This window comes from Anser cygnoides, chromosome 32, assembly GCF_040182565.1.
Source record: "Anser cygnoides isolate HZ-2024a breed goose chromosome 32, Taihu_goose_T2T_genome, whole genome shotgun sequence".
Classification (NCBI taxonomy): Eukaryota; Metazoa; Chordata; class Aves; order Anseriformes; family Anatidae; genus Anser; species Anser cygnoides.
In genome coordinates, this window is record NC_089904.1 from 1,154,994 (window position 1) to 1,180,179 (window position 25,186).

The window sequence follows — 25,186 nt, forward strand, 5'->3', positions numbered from 1 at the left end:
TTCGTTGTTTTTAAATGTGAGCCCCCCACCCCCCAACACCCCTACCCCCCCCCCCCCAGCCTCCCACGGGGGGCGGCTGTGCCCCAGCGCCTCCAGTTGCCCCCCCTTGGGATGTGCCCCCCCCCCATTTCTCCTCTCCCCCCCCCCCCCTTCTCCCCATCCCCTCTGTGGCTGCAGAACGCCCCTGGCGGGGGGGGGAGTCCCCTGGGGGAGGTGGAGGGGGGGGGGACGCGGGGCACCCCTGTCCTCATGTGTGTCCCCCCCCGGCCGTGCGATGTGCCAAGGTGCAAGGTTGGGGGGGCTGAGGGGGGGGGGAACAGGGGATGGGGGGGCACTGGCCCTGCTCCCCCCAAAGCTGGGGGGGGGGGGGTGCAAAGGGGATCGCCCCCCCCCCCTCGCCCTCCGCGCCCACCGCTGGGGCTCCGCTGTTGGCACGGGGGGGGGGGGGGGGGAAGGTTATTTATCTATTTATACCTTATATTGTATATACTAGATGGGGGGGGAGGGGGGGCTCTTTGTGCTCTGCTGGGCTGAGATTGGGGTTGCAGGGGCGCACGGGGGCGGGGGGGGGGCCACGGCATTTGGAACCCCCCCCCCCAGCTCCGAGGGGGGGGCTCGGAGCTTCCCCCCAGGCAAGGGCGGCCTCGGGGAGCGGAGCAGCGAGTGGGCATTACGCAGCGGCCCCCGGCCCTGGCGCCCCGGGGGGGCCCCTGGCTGTGCCCCCCCTTCCCCCCCAGCACCCCGGGGCGGTCTCTGGCTGTGCCCCCCCCCCTCCTCCTCCTGGCCCCCAGTGGGGCACGGGGGGGCCGCACGGCTCAGGGGGAGCCGGGATCTTTTAACGCACAAACACGCGGCGAGGGGGGGGTCCGGGGGGGCCCCTCCCGGTACCGGGGGGGTGCTGGGGGGGGCCTCCCTTTACCGGGGGGGTGGGGGGGGGGCCGTGGCCGGTGCAGGGGGGGGGGGCCAGGCAGGGCCGGGGCGCTCTTGAAAGCTGCTTCCGCAACTCGTCAAAAGCTGCAAAAGGTTTTAAGGTATAAAAAAAAATAATAATAATTAAAAATTATTAAAAAAAAAATAATAAAATAAAAATAAAAACGACCAAACCCACCCGATTTGGGGGGGGGGGGGCGGGCGGGGGGGGGAACCCCGTTTCTACGACACCCCCCGGCTCTTGTTTTAAATAAAGCGCGTGAGAGGCCGGCCCGGGCCCTGCTGTGACCGGGGGGGGCCCCGGTTCTCCCCCCCCCCCCCGGTTCTCCCCCCCCCCCCTCGGTGACCCGGCGGGAGGGGGAAAGGTCGCCGCGCGGGCAGGGCGCGCTTCCGGTCACGTGGGCAGTGCTGGCGGAAGACGCCGCCGAGAACCGGGCGGAAGTGGGGCAGCGGGACGGGACCGGACGGGACCGAGCGGGGGCCATGGAGGTGGGGGCGGCACCGGGGTCGGACCGGGACCGGGAGCAGCGGGGCGGGGGGGGGGGAGCTGCTGGGACCGGGGAGGGGCTGGTGGGCACCGGGGGGGGGCTGGCGGGACCCGGGGGAGGGCGGGGGCCCGGTAACGGGAGCGGGGTAACGGGAGCGGCGGTAACGGGAGCGGGGCCGCGCCCGGCCCGGCCCGGCCCGGCCCTTGTCGGTCCGCAGGATCCCGGCCCCGGCCCGGCCGCGGGGAGCCCGGCGGAGCAGAGCCCCCCGGGGCTGGAAGGTGACGCCGCGGCTGGCCCCGGGGCCTTGTGCTGGGCTCGGGGAAGGGGTCCCGGGGGGCGGGGGGGGGTTCGGGGCTCCTGGGGTTTGGGGGGAGGTCCCGGTGTTGGGGTGTCCTCTTGTTAGGGTGTCCCGGTGTTGGGTTGTCCTCTTGTTGGGGTGTCCCGGTGTTGGGGTGTCTCATGTTTTGGGGTGTCCTGGTGTTGGGGTTTCTCCTGTGTTGGGGTGTCCCATGTTTTGGGGAGCCTTGTGTTTTGGGGTGTCCCGGTGTTGGGGTGTCCCATGTTTTGGGGTGTCCTGGTTGGGGTGTCCTGTGATTGGGTTTTCTCATGTTTTGGGGTGTCCTCATCTTGGGGTGTCCTGGTGTTGGGCTGTCCTCTTGTCGGGGTTTCTCATGTTTTGGGGTGTCCCAGTGTTGGGGTGTTCCAGTGCTGGGGTGTCTTATGTTTTGGGGTGTACTGGTGTTGGGGTTTTCTCATGTTTTGGGGTGTCTTGTTTTAAGGGTGTCTCACGTTTTGGGGTGTCCTGTTATTGGGTTTTCTCGTGTGTTGGGGTGTTCCGGCGTTGGGGTGTCCTGGTGTTGGAGTTTCTCGTGTTTTGGGGTGTCCCAACGTTGGGGTGTCCTGCTGTTGGGGCGTCTTATGTTTTGGGGCACCTAGTGTTTTGGGGTGTCTCCTTGCTGCCGGCACGCGCCTCACGCTGCTGGTCCCCAGGGGAGCCTCGCCGCGGCGCCTACACCGCCTTCATGAAGTCCCACCGCTGCTACGACCTCATCCCCACCAGCTCCAAGCTCGTCGTCTTCGACACTTCCCTGCAGGTGAGCCATGGGGGGAGGTTTGGGGGCGGCCGATGGGTTTGGGGTTCTTTCTCTGCCCCCCTGGTAAGGTTTTACAAGCCGGAGTGGCGGGACTGGGCTGCCTGAGGGTGCCCCGTGCCCCCCCCCCCCCCCGTGACGCTCCCACGGCAGGTGAAGAAGGCTTTCTTCGCGCTGGTCACCAACGGCGTGCGGGCTGCCCCGCTGTGGGACAGCAAGAAGCAGAGTTTTGTGGGTGAGCAAGCGGGACGGGGGCCTCGCGGGGCAGCGGGGGGGGTGGGGGGCCAGCAGGGCCCCGCTCACCCCTCCTGCCCCCCAGGCATGCTGACCATCACCGACTTCATCAACATCCTGCACCGCTACTACAAGTCACCCATGGTAGGGATGACGCGGGGCTCCGTCCCCGCAGCTCCCCGGGGACCCGGGGTCTGGCTCCAGCCCGTGGGGTCAGGGTTAACCCTGGGTTTTCTGCCGGGGCCCAGGTGCAGATCTACGAGCTGGAGGAGCACAAGATAGAGACGTGGAGAGGTGAGGGGGGCTGCCCCCGGCTGCCTTCCCGCCCCCCGGACCTGCCTGGGGCACCCCAAACCCCGTGGCTCTGCGTCCCAGGGCGCCGCTGGCCCCCTCAGCGCCTCCTCTCCCCCCAGAAGTCTACCTGCAGGACTCCTTCAAGCCGCTGGTCTGCATCTCCCCCAACGCCAGGTACCCCCCTGCGGCGGGGAGGGGGCTCAGCTCGCGGCGGCCTTGGGCGCAAAGCCACTTCCCCGTCCTCCTCCTGCCCCCGCAGCCTCTTCGACGCCGTCTCCTCCCTGATCCGCAACAAGATCCACCGCCTGCCCGTCATCGACCCCGACTCAGGGAACACGCTCTACATCCTCACCCACAAGCGCATCCTCAAGTTCCTCAAACTCTTCGTAAGTCCCAGCCTTGCCCTGCACGGTGGCGGCGGCGGTGGCGTAGAGCCGGGCGCCGGCTGCGCCAGGTACCGCAGGCTCCGGGAGGCCGAGGTGGGTGCAGGTCCGGTGCCCTGCGGCAGGTACCAGAGGTACCAGAGGTACCAGAGGTACTCCCTGGGCTGCCACAGGCACCCCGCCGCCCCTGCTAGTGCCAACGCTGCGACGTGTCCGCCCGGGCGCCGCGCTCCGCACCCAGCGCTCTCTGCTTTCGCTCCTAGGACCGCAGCCCAGGCCCCCCGCGAGCCGGGGCAGCCGGAGCCGGCAGCACCGCGGGGCCTGGGGCGCGCCGGGCCGAGCCAGCGTCAGCACTGTCCCCCCTCCCCGTCCCCCCTGCAGATAGCGGAGGTCCCCAAGCCCGAGTTCATGGCCAAGACGCTGGAGGAGCTGCGGATCGGCACCTACGACAACATCGCCGTGGTGCGGACCAGCACCCCCATCTATGTGGCGCTGGGCATCTTCGTTCAGCACCGCGTGTCTGCCCTGCCGGTCGTCGATGATTCGGGTGAGGATGGGGCGCGGCACGCGCTGGCTGTCCCTAAACATCACCTTGGGGTCTGCGCCGTCCCCCGGCCCACGGGACCAGCCCTGAGCACGCCTCTCACAGCCCCTTCTCTCCCTCGTAGGGCGGGTGGTGGACATCTACTCCAAGTTCGATGTTATCGTGAGTGCTGGGGGGTGCAGAAGAGCTGGGGAGAGGCTGGGCTTGAGGTGTGGGGGGGCCGTGCGGTGCCCGGCTGCATCCCCAGCACCTCTCCCTGCCCCAGAACCTGGCGGCCGAGAAGACGTACAACAACCTGGACGTGACGGTGACGCGGGCGCTGCAGCACCGCTCCCACTACTTCGAGGGTGTCCTCAAGTGTTACAAGCACGAGACGCTGGAAACCATCATCAACCGCCTGGTGGAGGCCGAGGTAAACCCTTCCCCCCCACCCCCCCCGGGCACCTGCTTGGGGCAGGTGGGGCCCGGGGGTCCCCGCGCCAACCTCAGCCCCTCCGTGTCCCCCCCAGGTGCACCGGCTGGTGGTGGTGGACGAGAGCGACGTGGTCAAGGGCATCATCTCTCTCTCAGACATCCTGCAAGCCCTGGTTCTCCCAGAGGGCTCCAAGCCCTGACGTGGTGGCGGGGGGGGGGGACTCAGCCTGTCTCGGTGCCCCTGCCCTCCTTTCCTGCCCCCCCCCCAGGCTTTTGGGGAAGGCTGGGGGGGTCCCCACTCACCAGCAGCATCCAGCAATAACAACCAACATGGGGCTCCCCGGGCAGGGAGAGCCCCTGGCTCCCCCCAGAGCCTCGCCGTGCGCCCTGAGCCCACGTTGGCCGTGCCGGGGGGGGGGGGGTGCTAGGTCAGCCCCCAGCCCCCCCGGGGGTGCTCCCCACAGGGCACCGAGCCCGGCTGGGAAAGGGCTGCGTGGAGCCAGGCTGGGATCAGCCGCCTGCGGGCTGGGGCTGTTCCGCGAGCGGCTCCCGGACCCTCGTCACCCTGCCCGCGGGGATTTGTCCCGTTCTGTTTTAATTGTTCTGTTTTAATTGTCCCCACTCGGCTCCGTCCGGCCCAGGGCTGTCCCCGGGCCCCTCACTGCTGCGTCTTCACCTGCCACCGCCTCGTGTGCGGGGGGAACCCGCGAATAAACACCGACCTGGCACCAACCCGGCCTCGTTGTGGGCTCTATGGGGTCACCGGGGAAGGGGGTTCAGCCCCTCCCCGGGCTCGGGGGAATCTGCTGAGCTCACCCAGACCCTAAATCCCTGTTTGTTCCGCCCGTGGCTTTTCTAAAAGGCCGGGATTGGGGACGGGACGGGGACCGGGCAGGCTGCGGGGACCCTCCCAGTGCTGAGCAAGGGGGGAGCCGGGACTGAGGAAAGGCAGCGGAGTCCGGCAGGGGTCTGGGACCCCCGGGGGATCCCGCAAGGTGTGGGGGGGGGGCTCCGGCCACCCCAACGCCAGGGTCTGCCATCGGTGCTGCCCGGGGGAGGCGCGAGGCTTGGCCATGCTGAGCGCGGCACATTCCCGGCCGGGGGGGAGGCCGAGCGCAGCCCCTGCCACCGCCAGCTCCGGGGTCCGGCGCGGGGTCCGGCACAGCGCTACGAGGTGAGGGCCGCGGCGGGGGCCGGGGGGGGGGCCAGGGGAGCCGAGTGCCGTACCGGGGGCTGGTGCCGGTGCCGGTGCCGTTGCCATGCCGCCGCCGGAGGGTTGCTAAGCTCCGCTCCGAGCCCGCGTGGGCTGCAGCGCTCGGTGCCAAACCTGGCAATCGCCTCGCGTTGTCGCAGGGGGGGAAGGGATCCCGGGGGGGTGTGGGGGACACGTTTGGCCCCCCCCCCCGGGACAGCAGGCGACACCGGGGCCCCCGCAGCGTGGCGGGGCCGTGCCCCTCATCCCCCCGGCCTGGCGGTGCCACCGGGTGGCTCGGGGGTCCCGGGGGGTGCACGTGCGGCAGTGGCTGCGCCTGTGCGGGCGGGCGCGTGTCTCCGCCGAGGCTCCACCGAACCGGCAGCGCCGGGCCCCCCCTGGCCCCCCAGCACCGGCAGCCTCTGGTCCCCCGGGCCATGCTGGGCGGCCCGGAACGGGGCGCGGGGCGCCTGCGGATCTGCGAGCGGACCAAGCTGCTGCTGGTGGAGATCAACACGGTCTCGTGTTGCAGCCCGGCCGCCGGCATGGCCGCAGGGTGCCGGCCCGCATCCCCCTGGACCTACCGGAGCTTCGCCGGGGAGTACGCGTGAGTAGGGCCGGCAGGGTTGGGGGAGGTGGGCTCCGTCCCGTGCCCCCAGCCCCTGTGCGGGGCGCCCTTCACGCCCCTCTCTGTCTTGCAGGTACCTGGAGAAGCGCTTGGTGGCGGAGCTGGCCCCCCCTTGGCCCCCCGTGCCCCGCGGTTGCCCCGCCGCCACCCCCTGCCCGCCACAGGACTTCACCTACCGGCCCCCCCCAGGCCACGAGACCCGGCCCTGGGCTCCCCCAGCCCGCTGTACCCCCGAGGGGTCAGGGTGCAGCTCCCCCCGGGGCCGGCACCCACCAGCCCCCCCCTGCAACCCGGTGCCAGGGGGCAAGCTGGGCCCCCCCAGCTACGAGACCCACATGCGGCGGATGCAGGCGGCCCATGTGCGCCGGGGGGGGCCGCCCCCCTACATCTCACCCCCCGCCTACGACGCACCCCACCGCACCCTTCAGCCCCGGCCACGCAGCAGCCCCTGGGGGCCGCGCAGCCCCCCGCCGGCACCGAGGGGCCGTGGGGCTGTGCTGGGGGGCTGGAGCCACACGCTGCCCCGGGCAGCCACCGAGGTTGGGTCCCGGCGGCCCCGCGGGCTGCAGACCCCCCCTGGAGGAGTGGGACCCCCCCGGCACAGCCAGACGTTGCCCCGTGCGGCAGCTAGCCGGGAGAGGGTCCCGGGGCGCAGCGGAGGACGGCGGGGGCCGGGGGGACACGTCCTCATCGATGCCACCCGCGTGGTGGTCCGGGCCCAGTACGTGCCCCCCCCGCAGCGGCAGCAGGTCCGGTACTCCGGGGGGAGCCCTGGGCCCGCCGCCCCCCCGGGCAGTCCCCCTGCTCCCCCCGAGACCCGCACCCCTCCCGCAGCACCCTCGCCCCCCCGCCAGCTGCCGTGCAGCCCCCGGGGCCCCAAGCAGAGCCCGGGGCCAGGCGGGGGGCCCCGGGGGCGCCCCCCCCCGCGGCGGCCGGCGCTGTACGCCCAGGCGCTGCGGGAGGCCGTGTCCCGCATCCGGCGGCACACGGCGCCCGACTCCGACTCGGAGGCCGAGGGGGGGTCCGGGGGGAGCCGGCGGTGGCCGTGCCGCGACGCCCTCGCCTACAGCAGCAGCAGCAGCAGCCTGGAGAGCACCGGGGCCCCCCCGGGAGCCGCCAGCCCCACCCGGGCCTGAGGGGCGGGGCCTAAAAGGGCGTGGTTCGCGGGGGGCGGAGCTTGGGAGGGTGTGGTCATGGTGGGGGCGTGGCCTGGCGGGGTGTGGTCCCTCTGGGGGCGGGGCTTGGGCACGGTTCTGGCGGGCTGGGGGTGGCGCCGACCCCAATAAAGGCTGTGGGATCCCGCTGCTGTGCCTCTGCCCCTTGCGTGCGTGGGGATGGGGGGGGCTTGGCCCCAAAGTGGGGGGATCTAGCCCCAAAAACGGTCCCAAACTTGGGGGGGGGACACACCTGGCCCCAAACGTGCCCTCCACAGGTGTCCCCCCCACCCTTCCCTGCACACGCGGCTCTGTGCCTCCTTCCCTAGCGAGGACCTGGGATCCCCCCCGTGGCCCCCCAGCACCGGGGGACCCCCCGCAGCCTCTCGAAGCGTCACGGCCCCCCCCCCGGCCCCCTCCTCCCTGGGTCCCCCGTAATGAGTAGGTGCCTGTGCCGGGGCGGCCCTCGGGCTGGCCCGTGGCCGCGGGACTGACGTCAGGGCCAGGGGGGGGACCCCGGGTGAGTCACCCGGGGGGGACCGTTCCCCCCCCAGGACGGCCGCCACCTCTTAGTCACGCTGCGGGGGGGGGGAGGATCCCCGTGGCCAGAGGAAACCGCACAAATAACGTGTCCAATTTGCACGTTATTTAAAAACCGGCTCCTCCTCCGCCCCCCTGCGCGACCCTGTCATTATCCTGGTGACACCGGCCCGGAGGTCACGGCGCGGGGCAGCCGCCACTGCGGGGGACCCAGGCGCCCGGGGGGGGTGGGGGGGCGCTGCACACGGGGCTGTCCCAGGCCACGTCACCCCCGCACTGGCACAGGGCCCCGAGGTGGCCAGCATGGCTGGGGGGGGGGTCCCGCACACGGCCCAGCACGGCTCGGCATGGCTCAGGATGGCACGATTTGGCTTAACAAAGCTTGGCGACAGCCTGGTGTCGCTTGGCACAGCCAGGCACAGCTGGCACGGCTTGGCACGGCTTGGCACGGCTGGCACAGCTCAGCAGCCTGGCACAGCTTGTCGCAGCCTGGCACAGTTCAGCACAGCCTGGCACGGCTTGCCACAGCTTGGCACAGCCTGGCAGGGCTCAACGCAGCTCAGCACAGCCCGGTGCAGTTTGGCACAGCCTGGCATGGCCCAGAACTGCCTGGCACAGCCTGGCACAGCCTGGCATAGCTCAGCACAACCTGGCACAGCCTGGCACAGCCCGGCACAGCTCGGCACAGCTTGGCACAGCCTGGCACAGCTCAACACAGCCTGGCACAGCTCAGCACAGCCTGGCACAGCTCAGCGCAGCCCGGCACAGCTCAGCGCAGCCTGGCACAGCCTGGCACAGCTCAGCACAGCCTGTACAGCCCGGCCAGGCCTGGTACCCCTTGGCACGGCCCATCTCGGCTGTGCCCGCGACCCCCCGTGTCCCACGGCCCTTCCCGTGCACGCCACTGCCCGGACCCTTCCTGTCCCCCCCGAGGAAAGGAGCCGCTGCTTCGGGCCCCCCCCCCAGGCCCCGCGCGCCGTCCCCCCGCCGCCGGCAGATGTCGCATCGCAGCCAGTGACGGGCGGGACCGGGGGGGACAAATGGGGGGGCACCGGGGGTCCCGGCCCAAGCGCAGGGGATGACGCGAGGGGACCGGCGGGACCCCGCCCTTGGCATCGCAGTGGCGGTGCCACCCCAGCCAGGACCCCCAGGGACAGACGTGACCACGCATGAGTGACCCCCAGGGAGCCGTGTCCCACGCGTGCGCTGGTCCCAGCGATGTCCCCAGGCAGCTGTGACCCCCCCCCCGGCTGGTGCTGGCCCTGCACGCGTGACCCACGCGTGACCGCCGTGTGCCTGCGGTGCCGGTCATGCCGGGGCTCACGTGGCCACGCGGTGGCTGTGCCACGACACACGCGTGCTGGCCGTGGCCCTGCGGAGCGGTGGCCTGCGCGTGTGCGCGGTGCTGGCCGTGCCGTTGGCCACGTGTGGTGTTGGCTGTGCCCCGGATAGGTGTGCCCCACATGTGCCCACGGTGCCAGCCGTGTCCCTGGCATGCAGCGGCCATAAGGTCCCAGCAGTGACCCCAAGGTGTGGTGGCCATGGTGCCAGCCCCATCCCCGATGCGTGGTAGCCGCGGTGCCAGCCCTGTCCCCGGTGCGCAGTGGCCACGGTGCCGGCTCTCCCAGGCCGTGTGGAGGAGCTGGCGGGAGGGGGGGGTGCGGTGAATGCGGCATTGTTGCGCGGGGTTGGAGTCACAGATAATTACCTCAATTAGTTACAATGGAAGAGTAATAAATACAGGCTTAGCGGCTCCTACCCCACTGCGGCTTCTCAGATTAATCCAGCCCGGGCGAGCGGAGCTGAAAGGAGTGATGGACAATTCATTAAACTCGCCGAATGCCGCACAAGGCACCCGTGAAGGCCGGCGTTAGCCCCCGGCGGCTCCGGCTTTGTCCCTAATTGTTCGTCTCGGGCATTGGTCACCTATCGGGGAGTGGGTGACGGCGACGGTCCCCCCGGGGCTGGCATGCCCGGGGATTAGAGGCCAGCCCTGCCACGGTTGCTGGGCGCGCTGGCCCCGCGCCGGAGGAATGCAGCGGAGGGGGGGGGGGGGGGGGGGGGGGGGGGGGGGCGGCCGGACAAGCCGGGTGCTGGCGGGGCGCGGGCGCGAGCACCCGGGGCGAGGGGGAGCCGGGACGGGGCTGCAGGGCTGCCACGGGCTCATGGGATGGGGTGGGGATGTTCCCGCAGCGGGCAGTGCCACCGGGCAGTGAGCTGTCCCTCTGTCCTGAACCTCTGGGCATGGCTCTGTCCCTCTGTCCTGCATCTCTTGGGGCTGCCCTTGTCCTGTCCTGCACCTCTGGCCACAGTCCTCTGTCCCGTAACTCTGGGCACAGCCCTGTCCCTCTGTCCTACATCTCTTGGGACTGTCTCTGTCCCTCTGTCCTGAACCTCTGGGCACGGCTCTGTCCCTCCGTCCCACATCTCTTGGGACTGTCCCCGTCCTTCTGTGTCCTTCCTGCGCATCTGACCACTGTCCTCTCCCTCCGTCCTTCACCTCCCGGCACAGCCCCGTCCCTCTGTCCTGCACCTCTCGGTTCCGTCCCCATCCCTCTCTCCTGCACCTCTGGGCACACCCTTACGCCTGCTGCACCCCGTCCCCGCGGGCCCCCGCCAGCAGCAGGCCCGGCTTGCGGCTGCCACCCAGATGTTGCCCGGCTTCCCAGATGTGACGGGCAGCCCGAGGCGGGGCCGCCCTTTCCCCGCGCCGGCCCCGGCGCTGCGACGGGAGCTATTTCCAGCACCCGGGTGTATTTGTTCAAGCCGGGGAGGTCTGCACCCTGCAGCCGGGCGCCCGCCCCGCGCCTGGGGTGCCCCTGCCTGCCTGGGGGTCGCGGCTGCCCAAGGTGCCCGGCGGTCACCGGCGCGCAGGAAAAGCTGAGTAACAGAGGTGACTTATAAGAATGTCATTATCTATATTCCTGACTCGCTACCACAGGAAAACAGGCTATTTTCATGCCCTGTGCGTGTGCAGAATTTAGCAGGCAGATAACTCCCGGCAGGCGGGAGATGCTCGGAGGGTTATTTCGGGCTGTGTTCCTTTCCAGTCCTTTTTTTCTCGCATTTCTTTATTTTATTTTACCACGCCAGGCAGTGTTTTTACCTTGGCACGGACAGCGGGGCCCCTGGGGTTTTTTCCCCCCCGCCTCCCTTCGGTCTAAACATCAACTTTTCCACTATCGGCCCTGGGGGATATTTCTGGCCGCGGAGTCAGCCCGCAGCCTTTGATGCGCACTCCCCGGGGCCCCGCGAGGTTCCCGGCTTCAGCCCCCGGGCAGCCGGGGCTGCGGGAACCCTCCTGGGGGCTGGCGCTGGCAGGGCCGGGGGTCCCCAAGCAGGGCCAGGTCCCAGCCCCCTCCCCAGGGGCTGGATTTTGCCGGGGCCCTGCGGTTTCCCCGATGCCGGAATTAATTGGGGACAGGGTTTGCAGCCCAGCACTTCGCCCTGCCCTGTTGGGTAGCGCGAGGTTACGGTCCCAACGGGTACGGGGTCCTGTGTGGTTGGGAGGTGCCCAAGCCAAGGGGAGCCGTGTCCCGGGGGGATACTCATCCTGGGGGGGCACCTGTCCCAGTGGGAAACCCGTCCTGGGGCGTGCTCTTCCTGGTGGATGCTCATCCTGAGGGTATGCCCACCCACACGGGATGCTTATCCCCGGGGAAAACGGATCCCAAGGGGATTTCCCCCCGGTCAGATGCCTGTTCTGGGGGGGGGGGGGGGAAGCCTGTCCCAGGGGGATGCCTGCCCCACTGGATCCCATCCCAGGGGGACGCACACCCCACAGGATGCCTGTCCCAGCGGGGTACCCGTGCCTCTAGGTACCTGCCAGCCACGGAGCAGCGCCCCACCTTTGCCACCTCTTTTCCCACTCCAGCTGCAGCCAAGCCCCACGCAGGGCTGTGGGACTGCATGTGGGGCCGGTGGCCGGTGCCGACCCCCACGGTCCCGGCCCCAGTAACCTCCGTGCCCTCCCCGGCCCCCCTCCTCCCCCGGAGCCGAGGGGAGCCGTCAGCCCCGGCCAGGAGCGGTGATGGACGATGCTCATTCCCTGTCTGCCGTCTTGTACCTCCCGTGGCCGCTCCCGCCGCCCGGCCCCGGCGGCACCAGCCCCGGCGGCCCGGCAAATTCCAGCGCCGGGGATGCTGCAGCCCAGGTGCCATGGTGATGGGCGCCACGGCCGTGGGGATGGGCGCCACGGCCACGGCAGGGACAGCCGGGATGGAGACGGGGCACGGCGGGAGAAAGAAAAGGGGAGGGTGTCCCTCCCTCTCCAACACTCGGGGAGGGCAGAAAGAAGGGGAACGCGGGACGGACGGACGGACAGGCAGAGGGGCCGATGGACAGGGTGGTGGAGGATGAGGAGGGGGGTGAGTGGATGGGGTAGAAGAGGGCAGCAGGGCCAGGCTGGCCAGCGGGGCGGTTTGGGGGACATTGCTCCTCAAACAGCTGCTCCCCTCCCACCCTGGATCCCCTGAAAGAAAATGGGGCAGGACTGATAAAAATATATCCTTTATTCTTCTCTAGAGGCTATCAGTGACACCTGTAACAAAGCATTATTATTATTATTATTAATTATTATTATCTGTAATTATAAAAAACAGGGCCTGGGGCCAGCGAAGCACAGGGCGAGTGGGGAGCCCCGGCATCAAACCGTCCACAATAAATATTTTATTTACAGCGAGAAGGAAACCCCGCGGAGCCAGCAGGGGCCAGGGGCAGCCGTGACCACACGCGGCGCTGAACCCCCAGGTTGGCTGCGGCCGCCCTGCTCTGGGGGGGGGGGGGGGGGGGGGGGGTCCCGGGGCACAGCCACACGCCCGCCCGTGGGCGCCTTCCATCCAAGCGGGCACCCGTCATGGGGGGCGGCACAGACCCCCTCCGGGGCGGCGCGGGGGCTCACAGGCACTCGTGCAGCACCTGGGTGTTGGTGCAGTTCAGGCAGCTGACGTGGCAGCACCAGTGGAAGGTGCAGTTGCAGCGCTCGGTGACGCGCTGGGTCCGCGTGCGGTACCCGCGCCCGCAGCACAGCAGCTCGCACCCGTCCAGCCCCGGCGAGGAGCTGTTGCAGAAGCGCCCGGCCGTGCCCGCCGTCCCCATCTTCCCGCTGTAGGTGCAGAAGTTGGGCGACTTCTCGAAGTAGACGAGGTCGTGGGGCGAGGGCGGCTTGTGCGCCGGGTTCTCGGGCTCCAGGTGGTGCAGCTCCACCCGCGAGGCCCGGTTGCTGCCCTTGTTGCCGTAGATGACCCGCGAGGCGCCGTCGAAGCGGTCCTTGAGGACGTCTCCCACGGCGCGGAAGGTGGGCAGCCGCATCCAGCACGTGCGCACGGTGCACGAGCCCGACATGCCGTGGCACTTGCACTCCTGGCGCATCTCGGAGAAGACTGTCTGCAGGGAGGGGGGCAGCACAGGGTGCTGTGAGCAGCCTGCGCCCCCCAACCGTGGGACCACCGTGCTCCCACAGCTGCAGGGACCCTGCAGCATCTGGCCCCACAGTATCAGGCGATGTCAAGCCCACCCAAAACCAGATGGGAAACACCCCTCCAGTGGTTTCCAACCCAGGCAGGGGGATGAGCTGGGGGGGTCTCCACAGCCATGCCCAGCCCCAACTCCCCCCAGGACTGCCCGAGGCCCCCGGTGCCCTCACCATGCGCCCGGCCTCGTTGTTGTGCAGGTTCATGAGGAAGCGCAGGTCGCGGCCCTTCTCGCTGGAGTCCACAAACTCCCTCCCGAAGAGCCGCCCGAAGTCAATGTTGTCGCTGCAGCCACCCCAGTGCCAGTCGGGCCCCCCGGGGCCACGGCGCCGATAATCGCAGGTGCACGACTCGATGGAGCCCTCCGAGCAGGAGCGGGCCACTGAGTGCGTCACGCCGGCGCTGGTGATGGCGAAGATGAACGCCGTCTCCCGGCAGCCTGCGGAGGGGAGCGGGACCTCAGGGGCTGCGGGGACCCCCAGCGCCCCCCAGCCCCAGCAGTGCCCTGCCGGGGGCAGGCAGGTGGGAGATGGTTGAACCCACGGGGAACCTGTTGAGCGGTCCCACGCAGGGAGATGCGGGGAGCCCCCCGCCGCCTCCCGCCGCCCCGCAGGCTCACCCCGGTTGACGATTTTGCCGAAGATGTTGGGGCCCTGGGAGGTGGGGCAGTTCCAGCGGCGGTTGCGGAACTGCCACTTGCACTCCTTGATGGCGGTCTGGAGGCCGGAGCTGACGCTGTGCAGGATGCCGGGGTTCTGGCGGATCAGCTTGCGCTGCTTGCGGCTCAGCAGCTGCAGGCTGGGGTCCAGCACCAGCTGCACGTTCTTGGAGTCCGTCAGCAGGTTGGTGGAGGAGGCCACGTTGATGATGCCCCTGCGGCACACGCGGGGCTCACGGCGGGGCTCCCGGCACCCCGCTCCCTGCCGCCACCGGGGCACCTCCTCCAAGGGCAGCCCCCGCCGCTCCCTGCCGCACACCGGTGGCTCGGTGCCGCCGTTCCCACCCGCCGGGGCAGCGCGGGGGTCGTGGCTCTGACCCCCCGACGGAGCCGGGCGCTGCCCCCCAGCCGGGCGCACCTGCACTCCGCAGCCCTGGGGCGTGCGAGCCGGGACAGCGGCGGGGCCGCCCGGTGCCGGTGCCGGTGCCAGCCCCATTCCCTTCCCGGTCCCGGTGCGGGCACTCACCACCATCGCCCGCTGTTGTTCACCGCCAGCGTGTTGGAGAGGGAGGAAAACGCCAGCGCCCAGAGCGTGCGGAGGGCCAGCAGCAGCGCGGCGGCTCGCATGGCTCCGGCGGCCGCGGGAGGCCCCGGCAGATTGCGCGGGCGAGCGGCCGCCGGGGTATTTATGGTGCCGCGGAGCCCCCGGCCCGGCCGCTACATCCACGCGTGTTTCCGGACGCGCGGGGCGCGGGCAGGGCGGGCGGCTCCGCCGAGGGCGGCCGCGGGGGGCCGCGGGCAGCGCCGACCGGGCGGCACCGGCACCGGGGCCGGTGCCCGGGGCCCGGGGCGCGCGGCGTCGGGCGGCCCGTGCGCGGTGCCCGGTGCCCGGTGCCGGTGCTCGGCGGCTCCCCGGGGAGGCGGCGCGGCGCGGCTCGGCTCGGCTCGGCGGGTGCGCAGCGCTCAGCACCCGGGAGCATCTTCCAGCCCCTTCCCTCTTATAGGGGCGGCGCGCAGGGTCCCCATGGGCCGGTCCCGCGTCCTCGCCCTAACAATGGGGAGCGGCGGAGCCGCGGCACCTCTTATGGGGCGGCCGGAGCGGCGGCGCCGGGCCTGTCCGTCACGGCCCGGATTAGCCCGGCGGGTGGCTGCGTCCCGGCCCGCCGCCGCCCGGCCCCGTGCCGACAGCGCGGCCGGGCCCCCCCGCCCCCCCCCGGCTGCCCCTGAACGCCCCCCGCCCGGCTCCGCGCTCCCGCTGCACCGGCACCGGCGGGGGGAACGAGGAACGGCGGCCCGGGGCGGCCCGGGGCAGCTCCGAGCGCAAGGGGGGAGCAGAGTCCCGGGACAACCCGGGACAGCTCCCGGCGCACGGAGGGAGCGGGGGCCCGGGTGAGCCCGGGATTTCCTGGGCCGGCCCCGGGCACACGGGGGAGTGGAGTGCCGTGCCGGGAATTCCCGGGACAGCTCCGAACGCCCGAGGAGAGCGGAGACCCGGGACAGCCCGGGACAGCCCCGGACAGCCCGGGACAGCCCCGGACACATGGGGACAGCAGAGACCCTGGGCAGCTCGGGTCAGCCCGGGGCACACGGGGAGAGCAGAGACCCGGGACAGCCCGGGACAGCCCGAGGACGCCGGCCCGGGACCCCCGATATTTCTGCGGTGGGGGACGCGGGGCCGGGACTGCGCCGGGGCCGCTCCGGTGTCCGTGGAGCCCTCTCCCGGTCCGTCCCCGGAGCTGTCCCGGACACGGACCCCGTCCCCCGGGAACACGGCCGTGGGCACCCAGGGTGTCTGCACCCCCCGTGGGGGCGGCCCGGCCCCGCACGTCGGGGGCCAGAGGAAGGAGCAGGGGACGGAGGGACACGGGGCGAGGGTAGGCTGGGGGGGGGGGGGGCGTGGGGGGCGGCGTGCCGTGCCCGTGGGCGCCCGGCCGGTGCCGCTCCGTGGCTCTGGCAGGGCCAAGGCGCTGTCCCCGCTGTCCCCCACCCGGGGGCGGTGGCGAATTCCCCCCGGGGCCGGAGCGGGGGGGCTGCGCTGAGCCGCTCTGGGAGCCCCTTTTGTGGAGGGGGGGTGCGGGGGGGCAGGGGGGGGCGGTTAATCCCCCCGGCCGCGGTTTCCCCGGACCAGTCATGCGGAGGGCTGGATTAGCCCCGCTCGGCCCGTCACGGCCCGCACCCCTCTGACACTTCCAATTAAAGCCCGGACAAAGCCTGGGGCCGCGGGCGGGGACCCCCCCGACCCCCCCCCCCATTGCACCCCAGCCGGGGGTGCCGGCCCCCTTCTTCCCTCCTCGTCTCCATCCCCCTCCCCGGGCCCGGAGGGGCTGCCCCGGCGCTGCGGGAGCTCCCGGTACCCGCTCCCACCGCCGCCCCCTGCCCCCCTATCTCCGGTCCCCCTCCGGGTACCGGGGATCCCCCCCGCAGCGCAAACGCCACCCCCCCTCCCCCCGCTGCCCCGTCCCGCCGGCTCCCCCGGTGCAGGTGCCCCCGGTCGGGCGGCGGCCGGGCCAAGCGGTGGGCGCGCCCTCGGGCCGCCGCCCCGTCGGGGCTCCCGGGGGCTGAGGTCAGCGGCCGCGGGGAGGCCCTGGGGCGCGGCCGGGAGGGCCCTGCCCGGGGCCGTGCCACCAACGGCGGGGCCCGACCCCCCCCCCCCCCCATCCCCGTTACACCGGGGGGGGCTGCTCTGGCGGTCCCCACTGCCCCCCCCCCCCCCCAAGCACCCCCCGGCCCCGTACTGTCCCCGGTTCCCCCCGCACCCTCTGTCCTCTCCCTTTCCCCGTTCCCGGCCCCCCCCCTCGATGTCCCCGCTCGTCACCCCCCTGCTCTCCCGGGGTTCCCCCCTCTGCCTCCCCCCAGCCGGTGGTACCGGGGGGCGGTGCTCGGGACCCCCGCCCCCTCCCGGGGCGTTGTCGGGAACCCGGCAGTGCGGGGCGGCTCCTGCAGCCGTCGGGGCTCCCGGTGCTCCCGGTGCTCCCGGTGTCCCGGCCTTACCTGCCTCAGCGGAGGGGAGCCGGGGCCCGGGCTGGGAAGGAGCCACGCATCCGGTCCCGTCCCGTCCTTCCCGTCCGGTCCCGTCCCGTCCCGTCCTTACCGTCCTTTCCCATCCCGCCCCGTCCCGTCCCGTCCCGTCCCGTCCGGTCCCGTCCGTCCCGTCCCGTCCCGTCCTTTCCCGTTCCGTCCCATCCCGTCCCGTCCATCCCGTCCCGTCCCGTCCCGTCCCGTCCCTTTCCCATCCCGTCCCGTCCCGTCCCGTCCATCCCGTCCCGTCCCGTCCCGTCCCGTCCTTTCCCGTCCCGTCCCGTCCCGTCCCGTCCATCCCGTTCCGTCCCATCCCGTCCCGTCCAGTCCCGTCCCGTCCGTCCCGTCCCGTCCCGTCCCGTCCCGTCCCCCGTCCGGTCCCGTCCGACCCGTCCCGTCCATCCCGTCCCGTCCGTCCCGTCCCGTCCGTCCCGTCCCGTCCCGTCCCGTCCCGTCCCGTCCCGTCCATCCCGTCCCGTCCGTCCCGTCCCGTCATTCCCGTCCCGTCCCGTCCCGTCCCGTCCATCCCGTCCCGTCCATCCCGTCCCGTCCCGTCCCGTCCCGTCCCGTCCCGTCCATCCCGTCCCGTCCCGTCCCGTCCCGTCCCGTCCATCCCGTCCCGTCCATCCCGTCCCGTCCGTCCCGTCCCGTCCCATCCATCCCGTCCCGTCCCGTCCCGTCCATCCCGTCCCGTCCATCCCGTCCTGTCCCGTCCATCCCGTCCCGTCCCGTCCCGTCCGTCCCGTCCCGTCCTGTCCCGTCCATCCCGTCCCGTCCCGTTCGGTCCCGTCCCCTCCGCCCGGTCCCGTCCCGTCCGTCCCGTCCAGTCCGGTCCCGGGACGGGACTTTACCGGTGCCCGGTAGCACCGGGACGCCCCCGCCAGCACCGGCCACGCGGGGAGCGGCTCCAAACCCCCCCCCCGGTGCACTCCCCAGGGCCCCCCCTCCCGTGCACCCGAGACCCCCCCACCTCGACGCCCCCCCCCCGGCACCGACGGCCCCCCCGGGCCCCCCCCCTCCCCGACGTGCCCCCCCCCATCGATACAAGCCCCCCCCCGCGCTGCCGCATCCGCTGCCATGGAAACGGCCGGCGGCCCGCGCCCCCCCCCCAGCGCCCCCGGGCCGGTGTTGGGGGGGGGGGGGGATTAAAAAAAAAAAAACGGGGGGGGGGGGAACCGGGAGCTCTCGCGAGATCGGCGCGCTCGGGCCTCCGCTTCCGGCGGCGGGAGCGGTGCAGAGTCAGCTGCGGGCGGGGGCGCCACCGGCACCGGCACCGGCACCGGCTCCAGGTGCGGGGCTCGGCGGGGGGGGGGGCGCGGCGGGGCTGCTCCCCCCCCCCCCGTGGGAGGGGGAGGGGACGGGCGCTGCCCGCAGCGTGGGAGGAAGAGGAGGAGGAGGAGGAGGAGGAGGATGGAGGGGGCGGGGGGGGGGGCGCCGTGCACCGGTGGGCGCAGTGCGGGGGGGGGATGCAAAGTGCATTGGGGGGGGGGGCATCGCCGCGGGGGGGGGGCGATGCGGTGCCCGGGGAGGGGCGCGGTGGGGGGGGGGGGGGGGTCGTGAGGAGCGCTCGGGGGGGTGCAGCACGGGGTGGGGGGGGCACGGCGCGGGGGTGGGGGGGGATGCGGCGGGGGGGGGGGCGCAGCGTTTTAGGGCCGCGTTGCGGTTCGGGGGGGGGGGGGAATGCGCTGGGGGGGGAGCGGGGGGCGGTGCGTTGGAGGGGCGCAACGCGAGGTGGGGGGGGAGCGACCCCACACACACACACACACACGGCGGGGGGGCGGCAGGGCCTGGGGGGGGGAGGCGGGGGGGGCGCGGGGCGGGGGTCGGTGCCGCGGGGGTGTGCAGGGGGTGGCGCGGGGACCCCCCCCCGGGGGTGGGGAGAAGCAGCGGCGAGGGGGGGGGCTGGGGCTGGGGGCGGCTCCACCGGCGGGGGGGGGGGGGGGGGCAGGGGGGGCCGGCTGGGCCCCCCCCCTACCTGCTTCAGGGCGGCTGCGGGGCTGGGCGGTGCACGTGAGGGGGGGGGGCGTGGGGGACCCCCCCCCATAATTTGGGCAGGGAGCCAGCCCCGTGCCTCAGTTCCCCTCCATGGGGTGCCCTGGCTTGGCCCTGCTGTAGGAGGGGGGGCAAACCCCCAGCATAGCCCCCCCCCCCCCCAAAAGAAAGAAACTGCGCACGGACAACCCCAATGGGCTGCACGGCCCCAGGGGGGGCCCTGGCACTGGCCCCCACCCTAAGCCCCGCAGCACAACCCGCCTCTACCCGGGACGTAGGGCCCAAAGCAGCCCCCCCCCCTGCCCCAGGGCCTTGGGGGGGGGGGGGGGGGGCACCCCTGTCCCCAGCGCTCGCCCTGTGCCCCGCAGGATTCGGCCTCGCCGTCAGCAGCGCCGCCGTCACCATGGGCAACATCTTCGGGAACCTGCTGAAGAGCCTGATCGGGAAGAAGGAGATGCGGATCCTGATGGTGGGGCTGGACGCCGCCGGCAAGACCACCATCCTCTACAAGCTGAAGCTGGGCGAGATCGTCACCACCATCCCCACCATCGGTGGGCACGGGGAGGGGGGAGGCACGGAGCCGGGGCACCTCCCCGCCAGGGCTGCCTCAGTTTCCCCCAGCTGGGATCCCCCCGGCCCCCCGGGGCCGGCGGTGTCGGCGCGTGCCGTAAGTTTCCATCCTGTGTCACTCCCCGCAGGGTTCAACGTGGAGACGGTGGAGTACAAGAACATCAGCTTCACCGTGTGGGACGTGGGTGGGCAGGATAAGATCCGGCCCCTCTGGCGGCACTACTTCCAAAACACCCAGGGTAGGTCCCCGCGGGGCCGGGGGGCTCGCGGGGCCGTGGGGGGCGCACGGAAAGCGGGGGCTGTCCCGGGGCCGGCCGCATCCTGCGCTCCCAGCACCGCCGGGGTGTCTTGGTCTTGCCCCCAGGGCTGATCTTCGTGGTGGACAGCAATGACCGGGAGCGGGTGAACGAGGCGCGGGAGGAGCTGATGCGGATGCTGGCGGAGGACGAGCTGCGGGACGCCGTGCTCCTCGTCTTCGCCAACAAGCAGGTGGGGCTGGGACCATCCCCGGGGCGGCGGGGACGGTGTCCGGGTCCCTGTGGCAGGACCGTGCCCACCCCTGTGGCGTTGGGGCTGGTGCCCAGTGACGCCCGTGGCAGGACCGTGCCCGTCCCCGAGACGTCGGGGCCGGTCTTTTAGCAGCCCCCCTGCAGCGGATCCGTGCCCATCCCCTCGGTATCAGGGCGGGTGGCCGTGAGCTCCCGTGGCAGGATCGTGCCCGTCCCCACGGCGTCGGGGTCTCCGTTTAACACCCCCCCCCGTGGCAAATCCATGCCCAGCGTCTCAGCACCGGCGTCTCAGGACCGGTCTCAGGACCGGCGTTGAACGAGCTGGCTGGAAATTGTGCCCATCCCCGTGGCGTTGGGGCTGGCAGCGGCGGCCACGCAGCCATCATGGGGGGTGTGTGACCCCCCCCCCCCCCTCAATCCCCCCCCCCGCTCGTCTCTGCCCTAGGACCTGCCCAACGCCATGAACGCGGCGGAGATCACGGACAAGCTGGGGCTGCACTCCCTGCGCCACCGTAACTGGTACATCCAGGCCACCTGTGCCACCAGCGGGGACGGGCTCTACGAGGGCCTCGACTGGCTCGCCAACCAGCTCAAGAATAAGAAGTGAGCGGGCGGCCGCCGGCCCCGGCCCCCCCCCCCCGGCCCCCCGCACGCCCCCCCGGCCCCCCCCCGGGGCCCTGCCAGGCCCCCCCGGCCGGCCGGGGCCACCCCCTCCCCGCGCCCCCGGCCGCCCCCTCCCCGCCCCGGTTGGGTTTTGCTTTCTTCTGGCACCGGTTGCTGTGGGGTTTTGCCTCTTTCTCTGGGGTCTTCTCGGTTCCCCTCGGATCTCGTGTGTGCGTGCGTGGAAATATATCTATATATAAAGTATCTGGGGGGCCGGGGGCCCCCCCCCGGGGCCGGGGGCAGAGCCCTGGGGAGGGGGACAGGGAAGGGGCCCACGCAGGGTCGGGGGCGTGCTGGGGCGCCTCGTTCCCATCCCCCTCCCCGTGCATGTCCCCGTCCCCCATCCCCTTCCTGTGGACCAAATGCGGGGACCCCCAGGGCAGGCGTGGGGGCAGCGGGGCCTCGGGGGGCCTTTGGGACCACCCCCACCCCCCAGGCCTTCTCCCAGCCCCGTGTGTCCCCCCCCGGGGGTCCCACACGTCCCCAGCCCCCCGATGTCACTTCGAGGCAGGTCTCCTCCCCGCGGCGCGACCCCCGGGGTGTGTGTGGGGGGGAACGGGGCGGCCGGGCCCCTCGCGGTCCCCGCGGCTGTGCCCTCTCCCCCGGCCGCCTGCACCCCAACCCCATGCCAGCATAGTGATTGTATGTCCCTGCCCCTCACGGACGGACGGACGGACGGACGGCCCCGTACTGTAGCCCCCCCTCCCCGGCACTGTATTTATACCCCTGGTCTGTGCTTGGTGTGACGTGTCGCTGCGGCTCTGCCCCGTCCGGGGACGTGTGTACTTGCCTTCCCCCCCCCCCCCCCCACGCCTGAGACACTGGGTGACCCCTGGCCCCCCCCCTTGGATATTAAACATGTTTTATGTAGCGCTGCCCCACGGCTCTTCTTCCGCAGCCCCCATGGTACCGGGGGGGGGGAAAGGGGGGATGGACGTCTGGTCCTGGGGAGGGGGACGGTGATGGACAGCCCTGGGCTGGTTTTAATTAGAAAGAGCTTAGCGGGGCGAGGGGGGCTGGTGGGGGGGCGGGGAGGGGATCCCCCCCTTCCCAGGCCCATCTTTAAGGGAATAGGGGATGAAACGGTAAATCCCATTAGCGTTAATCCTGGCTGGGGTGTGGGGACGGTGCCAGCGCTGGGCTGGGTGCGAGCGGGGCTGCGCCCCCCGGTGTCCCCCCCCCTTTGGGCCAGGGGCGCCTCGGAGTCTTCTTTGCTGCCAACGCCGCTGTCCTCGTCCCCATGTCCCCTTGAGTTTGGGGGCTGTCACCACCCCGGTGTGGATGGCACGGAGCTGTGCTGTGGCTTCCCTGGACGCCAGGGCTCCTCCGGCATGGGGGCCGGAGCTATAGGGCCGGGGTCCCCGGTGGGATGGGATGTGGTGGGGGCGTGGGCAGCCAGCACCCCCAGCCCGGAGCCAGCACCGGCGCGTTCCCACCGGCCGTGCCGGCGGCTTTGTCTGGCGAAGGCCAGCCCCGCGCTGACCCCCCGGCCCTAATCCCATTAGCTCCCGGCCCCCGAGCCGCCAGCCCGGCTTCGCCACCTCTCGGCAACCGGGGCTGGTATGTGGGTGCCCCGGCGGGGCCGGCGTGCCGATGCCGTCGCCCGGGAGCTGCACCGGGGCCTACGCCGGCACCGCTGCCAGTGGGGCCGCTGACACCAGAATGGGGCAGTGGGGCCGGGCTGCCCTGGGCATGCATGTGCCCCCCCCCCCCAAATACTAGCGTTGCCCCCCCGAGAGGGGCTGCCCTTGCTAACCAGGCCCACCGGGACCCCCCTGTGTTGGAGCTGCCCCGCTCGTGTGCCCCTTGCCCGGGGCTGGTGTCCCCCGGGCACAGGGACGTGAGGACATTTGGGTGGGGGCCAGCTCAGCCCCGAGCTGCCCTCCTGGCTCCCCCAGGACCACCGGTGGGGTTTTTTTTGGGGGGGGGGGGGTCCCGCACGCCCGGTGCGCGCTATGGGGGTGCTGGGGTGGCCGCGTGTGTGTGCAGCCGGAGGGATGCTTCGTGTGCCGGGAGGGGTGCTGAGCCCTCGGGGGGGGGGGGACACCGGGGGGGTGCTGTGTGCCGGTTTCTCCAGGCTTTGCTGCCGCCTGCTGGCACCGGGGCCGTACGGCGCCGGGACACCGGGACTGCACCTCCCCGACCACCACCCGGTGACCGGAGCCCCCCCCCCCCCCCCCCCGAGCAGGGACGGACGGGTGTCCCCTGGTGCTGCCGGGGTGGGGGGGGGACACAGGCCCAGGGGCTCCCCCGGGGGCTCGGGGCTGCCCCCCCCCCCCCCGCCGCCGGCTGCGCGGCCCCGGGAACGCGCACCGGAACGGGACCGCCCCGACGGGCACCCCCGGTCCCGGGACTCGACGGGCACCCCCGGTCCCGGGGGCTCCCCGAGGGTTCATCCCCGGTCCGGGCTCGGGGCAGCCCCGGTGTCGACCGCGGGGGCGGGGCCGCGGGGCCGGGAGGCGGCGCCCCGCGGGTCCTGGGAGTGCCCGGGGCCGGGCGGGGCGGTCCCGGTACCTCCGCCGCCGCCGCCGCCGCCGCCAGCCCCGGCCATGCCGCCCCCCGCCGCGCTGCTGCTGCTCGCCCTGCTCCTGCCCTCCGCCGCCGCCGCCGCCACCGAGAGCGAAACCGAAAGCGGAGCCCGGGGGCTGCGCCTGGAGACGCTCGTGAGCACCGGAGGGAACCGGGCACCGACCGGAGGGAACCGGGGCCGCGTGGGCACCGGGGACACCGGGCGGTCCCGGTTGCACGGGGGAGCTGGGGCACGGGGAGGGACCGGGGGCACGGGGAAGGACCGGGGGCACCGGGCGGGGGTGGGGGGTGGAGAACGGGAGGTTACGGGGCGGGGGGGTTGGGGGTTAACGGGAACACCGGGGCGGGGGGAGACCGGGGACACCGGGGAGCCGCGTCCGCGCCACCGGGTGGGCACGGGGGGGGGGTCCCGGCTGCGCGGAGCTCCCGGGGGCTCCCGGGGCACGTGGGACTGAGCGGGTCCCGGGGCGGGGGGGGGGGGGGGGGGGGTCCCGTGGAGCCGGGACTGCGCGGGGGGGACTTGGGGGGGGGGGTCATGGCCCCACCGCCCCGTGACCCCCCCCCCGGTGCAGGTGGCGCCCCCCGAGGGCTGCACGGAGCTGTCGGCGCTGGGGGACACGGTGCACATCCACTACACGGTGCGGGCGGCGAGGAACACGTCAGCACTGCGCTCCGGCGGGGGGGGGGCGGGCCGGGGGGCGGCACCGGGGAGGCTCCGGCACCGGCACCGGGATGGGCACCGGGACTGCCGCGGGGTGGGCTTGGAGTGGGAACGGGGCTGGCACCGGGACCAGCACGGGGGGAGCATCGAGGTGGCACCGGGAGGCACCGGGAGCCACGTGGGGACTGCCCTGGGTAGCCCCGGTGCTGACACCAGGACCGGCGTGGGGGTGTCCCTGGGGGGGTCCCTGGGGGGCACTGGGTCCAGTATGGGGGCGGCACCGGGGTCAGCCCCGGTTGTAGCATGGGGGCGGCACTGGGGGGCTCAGGGCAGCAGTGGGGCAGCGGGGCAGGGCCGGGGACGGCCCCGGAGCAATGCCGGGACCCGCGTGGGGACAGCCCCGGGGCAGAGCCCCCGCTGCCACCCCCGCGGTGACCGTCCCCGTGTCCGCGCGTCCGCAGGGCAGCCTGGAGGACGGCCGGATCATCGACACCTCGCTGAGCCGCGACCCGCTGCAGGTGGAGCTGGGCAAGCGCCAAGTGATCCCCGGTGAGTGTTCGGCTGGGGGGGAGGAGGGGGGGGATAAAACTGGGGTGTGGGGTCCCGCTCACCCCTCCGCCTTCTCCTCGCAGGCCTGGAGCAGAGTCTGCTGGACATGTGTGTGGGGTAAGGCCGGTGGCGGGGCGAGGGCAGTGTCCCCAGCCCTGTCCCCTCCGCTGCGGTGCCACCGCCGGGGTTTTGAAGCGGGCCCGGCCCCGCGGGCTGACGCCGACGGCTTCTCGCTGGGGCAGGGAGAAGCGGAGAGCCATCATCCCCCCGCACCTGGCGTACGGCAAGCGGGGCTCCCCGCCGACCATCCCTGGTAAGCGCAGCCCCCGCGGGGATCCTGCAGCCCCCCCAGCTGCGGTCCCCAGCCCCCCTAAGGCGCTGCTGCCCCTCTCTCCAGGCGACGCGGTGCTGCGGTTCGAGGTGGAGCTGGTGGGCCTGTCGCGGGCCAGCTACTGGCAGAAGGTGGTGAACGAGGTCCTGCCGCTGCTGTGCCTCGGGCTGGTCCCGGCGCTGCTGGGGCTCATCGGGTACCACCTCTACCGCAAGGCCAGCAGCCCCAAGCTCTCCAAGAAGAAGCTGAAGGAGGAGAAGAGGAACAAAGCCAAAAAGAAATAAAGCCTCCCCTCGGTAGCCGCAGCTGCTCTGCGCCTGCTCTGTCTGCTTCCGAGGGCTGG

At 72.6% G+C, this 25,186-nt stretch overlaps 5 protein-coding genes across 10 annotated transcripts; 4 read left to right on the top strand and 1 right to left on the bottom strand.

Moving 5' to 3' along the window:
* Positions 1–1,320: 1,320 nt before the first annotated feature.
* Positions 1,321–5,110, top strand: PRKAG1 (protein kinase AMP-activated non-catalytic subunit gamma 1). 4 transcript variants are annotated; one of them, XM_066985392.1, is made up of 12 exons: positions 1,324–1,419; positions 1,636–1,696; positions 2,409–2,512; positions 2,663–2,744; positions 2,829–2,887; positions 2,992–3,037; positions 3,157–3,211; positions 3,297–3,423; positions 3,802–3,967; positions 4,089–4,126; positions 4,230–4,376; positions 4,474–5,110. In XM_066985392.1, exons 1-12 carry the CDS (start codon positions 1,414–1,416, stop codon positions 4,576–4,578), a joined length of 996 nt encoding a protein of 331 aa, XP_066841493.1. In that variant the 5' UTR covers positions 1,324–1,413; the 3' UTR covers positions 4,579–5,110. The 4 variants fall into 4 exon arrangements, with proteins under 4 accessions (XP_066841494.1, XP_066841492.1, XP_066841493.1 ...); XM_066985391.1 differs by having other exon boundaries at positions 1,323–1,419; positions 2,663–2,887; XM_066985393.1 differs by lacking the exon at positions 4,474–5,110 and having other exon boundaries at positions 1,321–1,419; positions 2,663–2,887; positions 3,684–3,967.
* A 456-nt stretch (positions 5,111–5,566) lies between these two features.
* On the top strand, positions 5,567–7,570 carry DDN (dendrin). Its single transcript, XM_066985388.1, has 2 exons — positions 5,567–6,177; positions 6,272–7,570. The coding sequence occupies exons 1-2, from the start codon at positions 6,008–6,010 to the stop codon at positions 7,332–7,334; spliced, it is 1,233 nt and encodes a 410-aa protein (XP_066841489.1). The 5' UTR covers positions 5,567–6,007; the 3' UTR covers positions 7,335–7,570.
* A 4,812-nt stretch (positions 7,571–12,382) lies between these two features.
* On the bottom strand, positions 12,383–17,196 carry WNT1 (Wnt family member 1). Its single transcript, XM_066985752.1, has 5 exons — positions 17,013–17,196; positions 14,548–15,069; positions 13,983–14,236; positions 13,537–13,802; positions 12,383–13,277 (listed from the first exon to the last, which is right to left on the bottom strand). The coding sequence occupies exons 2-5, from the start codon at positions 14,646–14,648 to the stop codon at positions 12,789–12,791; spliced, it is 1,110 nt and encodes a 369-aa protein (XP_066841853.1). The 5' UTR covers positions 14,649–15,069; positions 17,013–17,196; the 3' UTR covers positions 12,383–12,788.
* Positions 17,197–18,207: 1,011 nt separating this feature from the next.
* Positions 18,208–21,643, top strand: ARF3 (ADP ribosylation factor 3). Its single transcript, XM_066985680.1, has 5 exons — positions 18,208–18,328; positions 19,400–19,582; positions 19,730–19,840; positions 19,966–20,090; positions 20,556–21,643. The coding sequence occupies exons 2-5, from the start codon at positions 19,435–19,437 to the stop codon at positions 20,715–20,717; spliced, it is 546 nt and encodes a 181-aa protein (XP_066841781.1). The 5' UTR covers positions 18,208–18,328; positions 19,400–19,434; the 3' UTR covers positions 20,718–21,643.
* Positions 21,644–23,252: 1,609 nt separating this feature from the next.
* FKBP11 (FKBP prolyl isomerase 11) lies at positions 23,253–25,148 on the top strand. Of its 3 annotated transcripts, XM_066985395.1 has the most exons (6): positions 23,254–23,436; positions 23,875–23,940; positions 24,425–24,512; positions 24,596–24,629; positions 24,755–24,825; positions 24,910–25,148. In XM_066985395.1, the coding sequence occupies exons 1-6, from the start codon at positions 23,323–23,325 to the stop codon at positions 25,125–25,127; spliced, it is 591 nt and encodes a 196-aa protein (XP_066841496.1). In that variant the 5' UTR covers positions 23,254–23,322; the 3' UTR covers positions 25,128–25,148. The 3 variants fall into 3 exon arrangements, with proteins under 3 accessions (XP_066841497.1, XP_066841496.1, XP_047911929.2); XM_066985396.1 differs by lacking the exon at positions 23,875–23,940 and having other exon boundaries at positions 23,253–23,436; XM_048055972.2 differs by lacking the exons at positions 23,254–23,436; positions 23,875–23,940 and adding an exon at positions 24,033–24,057.
* The last annotated feature ends 38 nt before the right edge of the window (positions 25,149–25,186 follow it).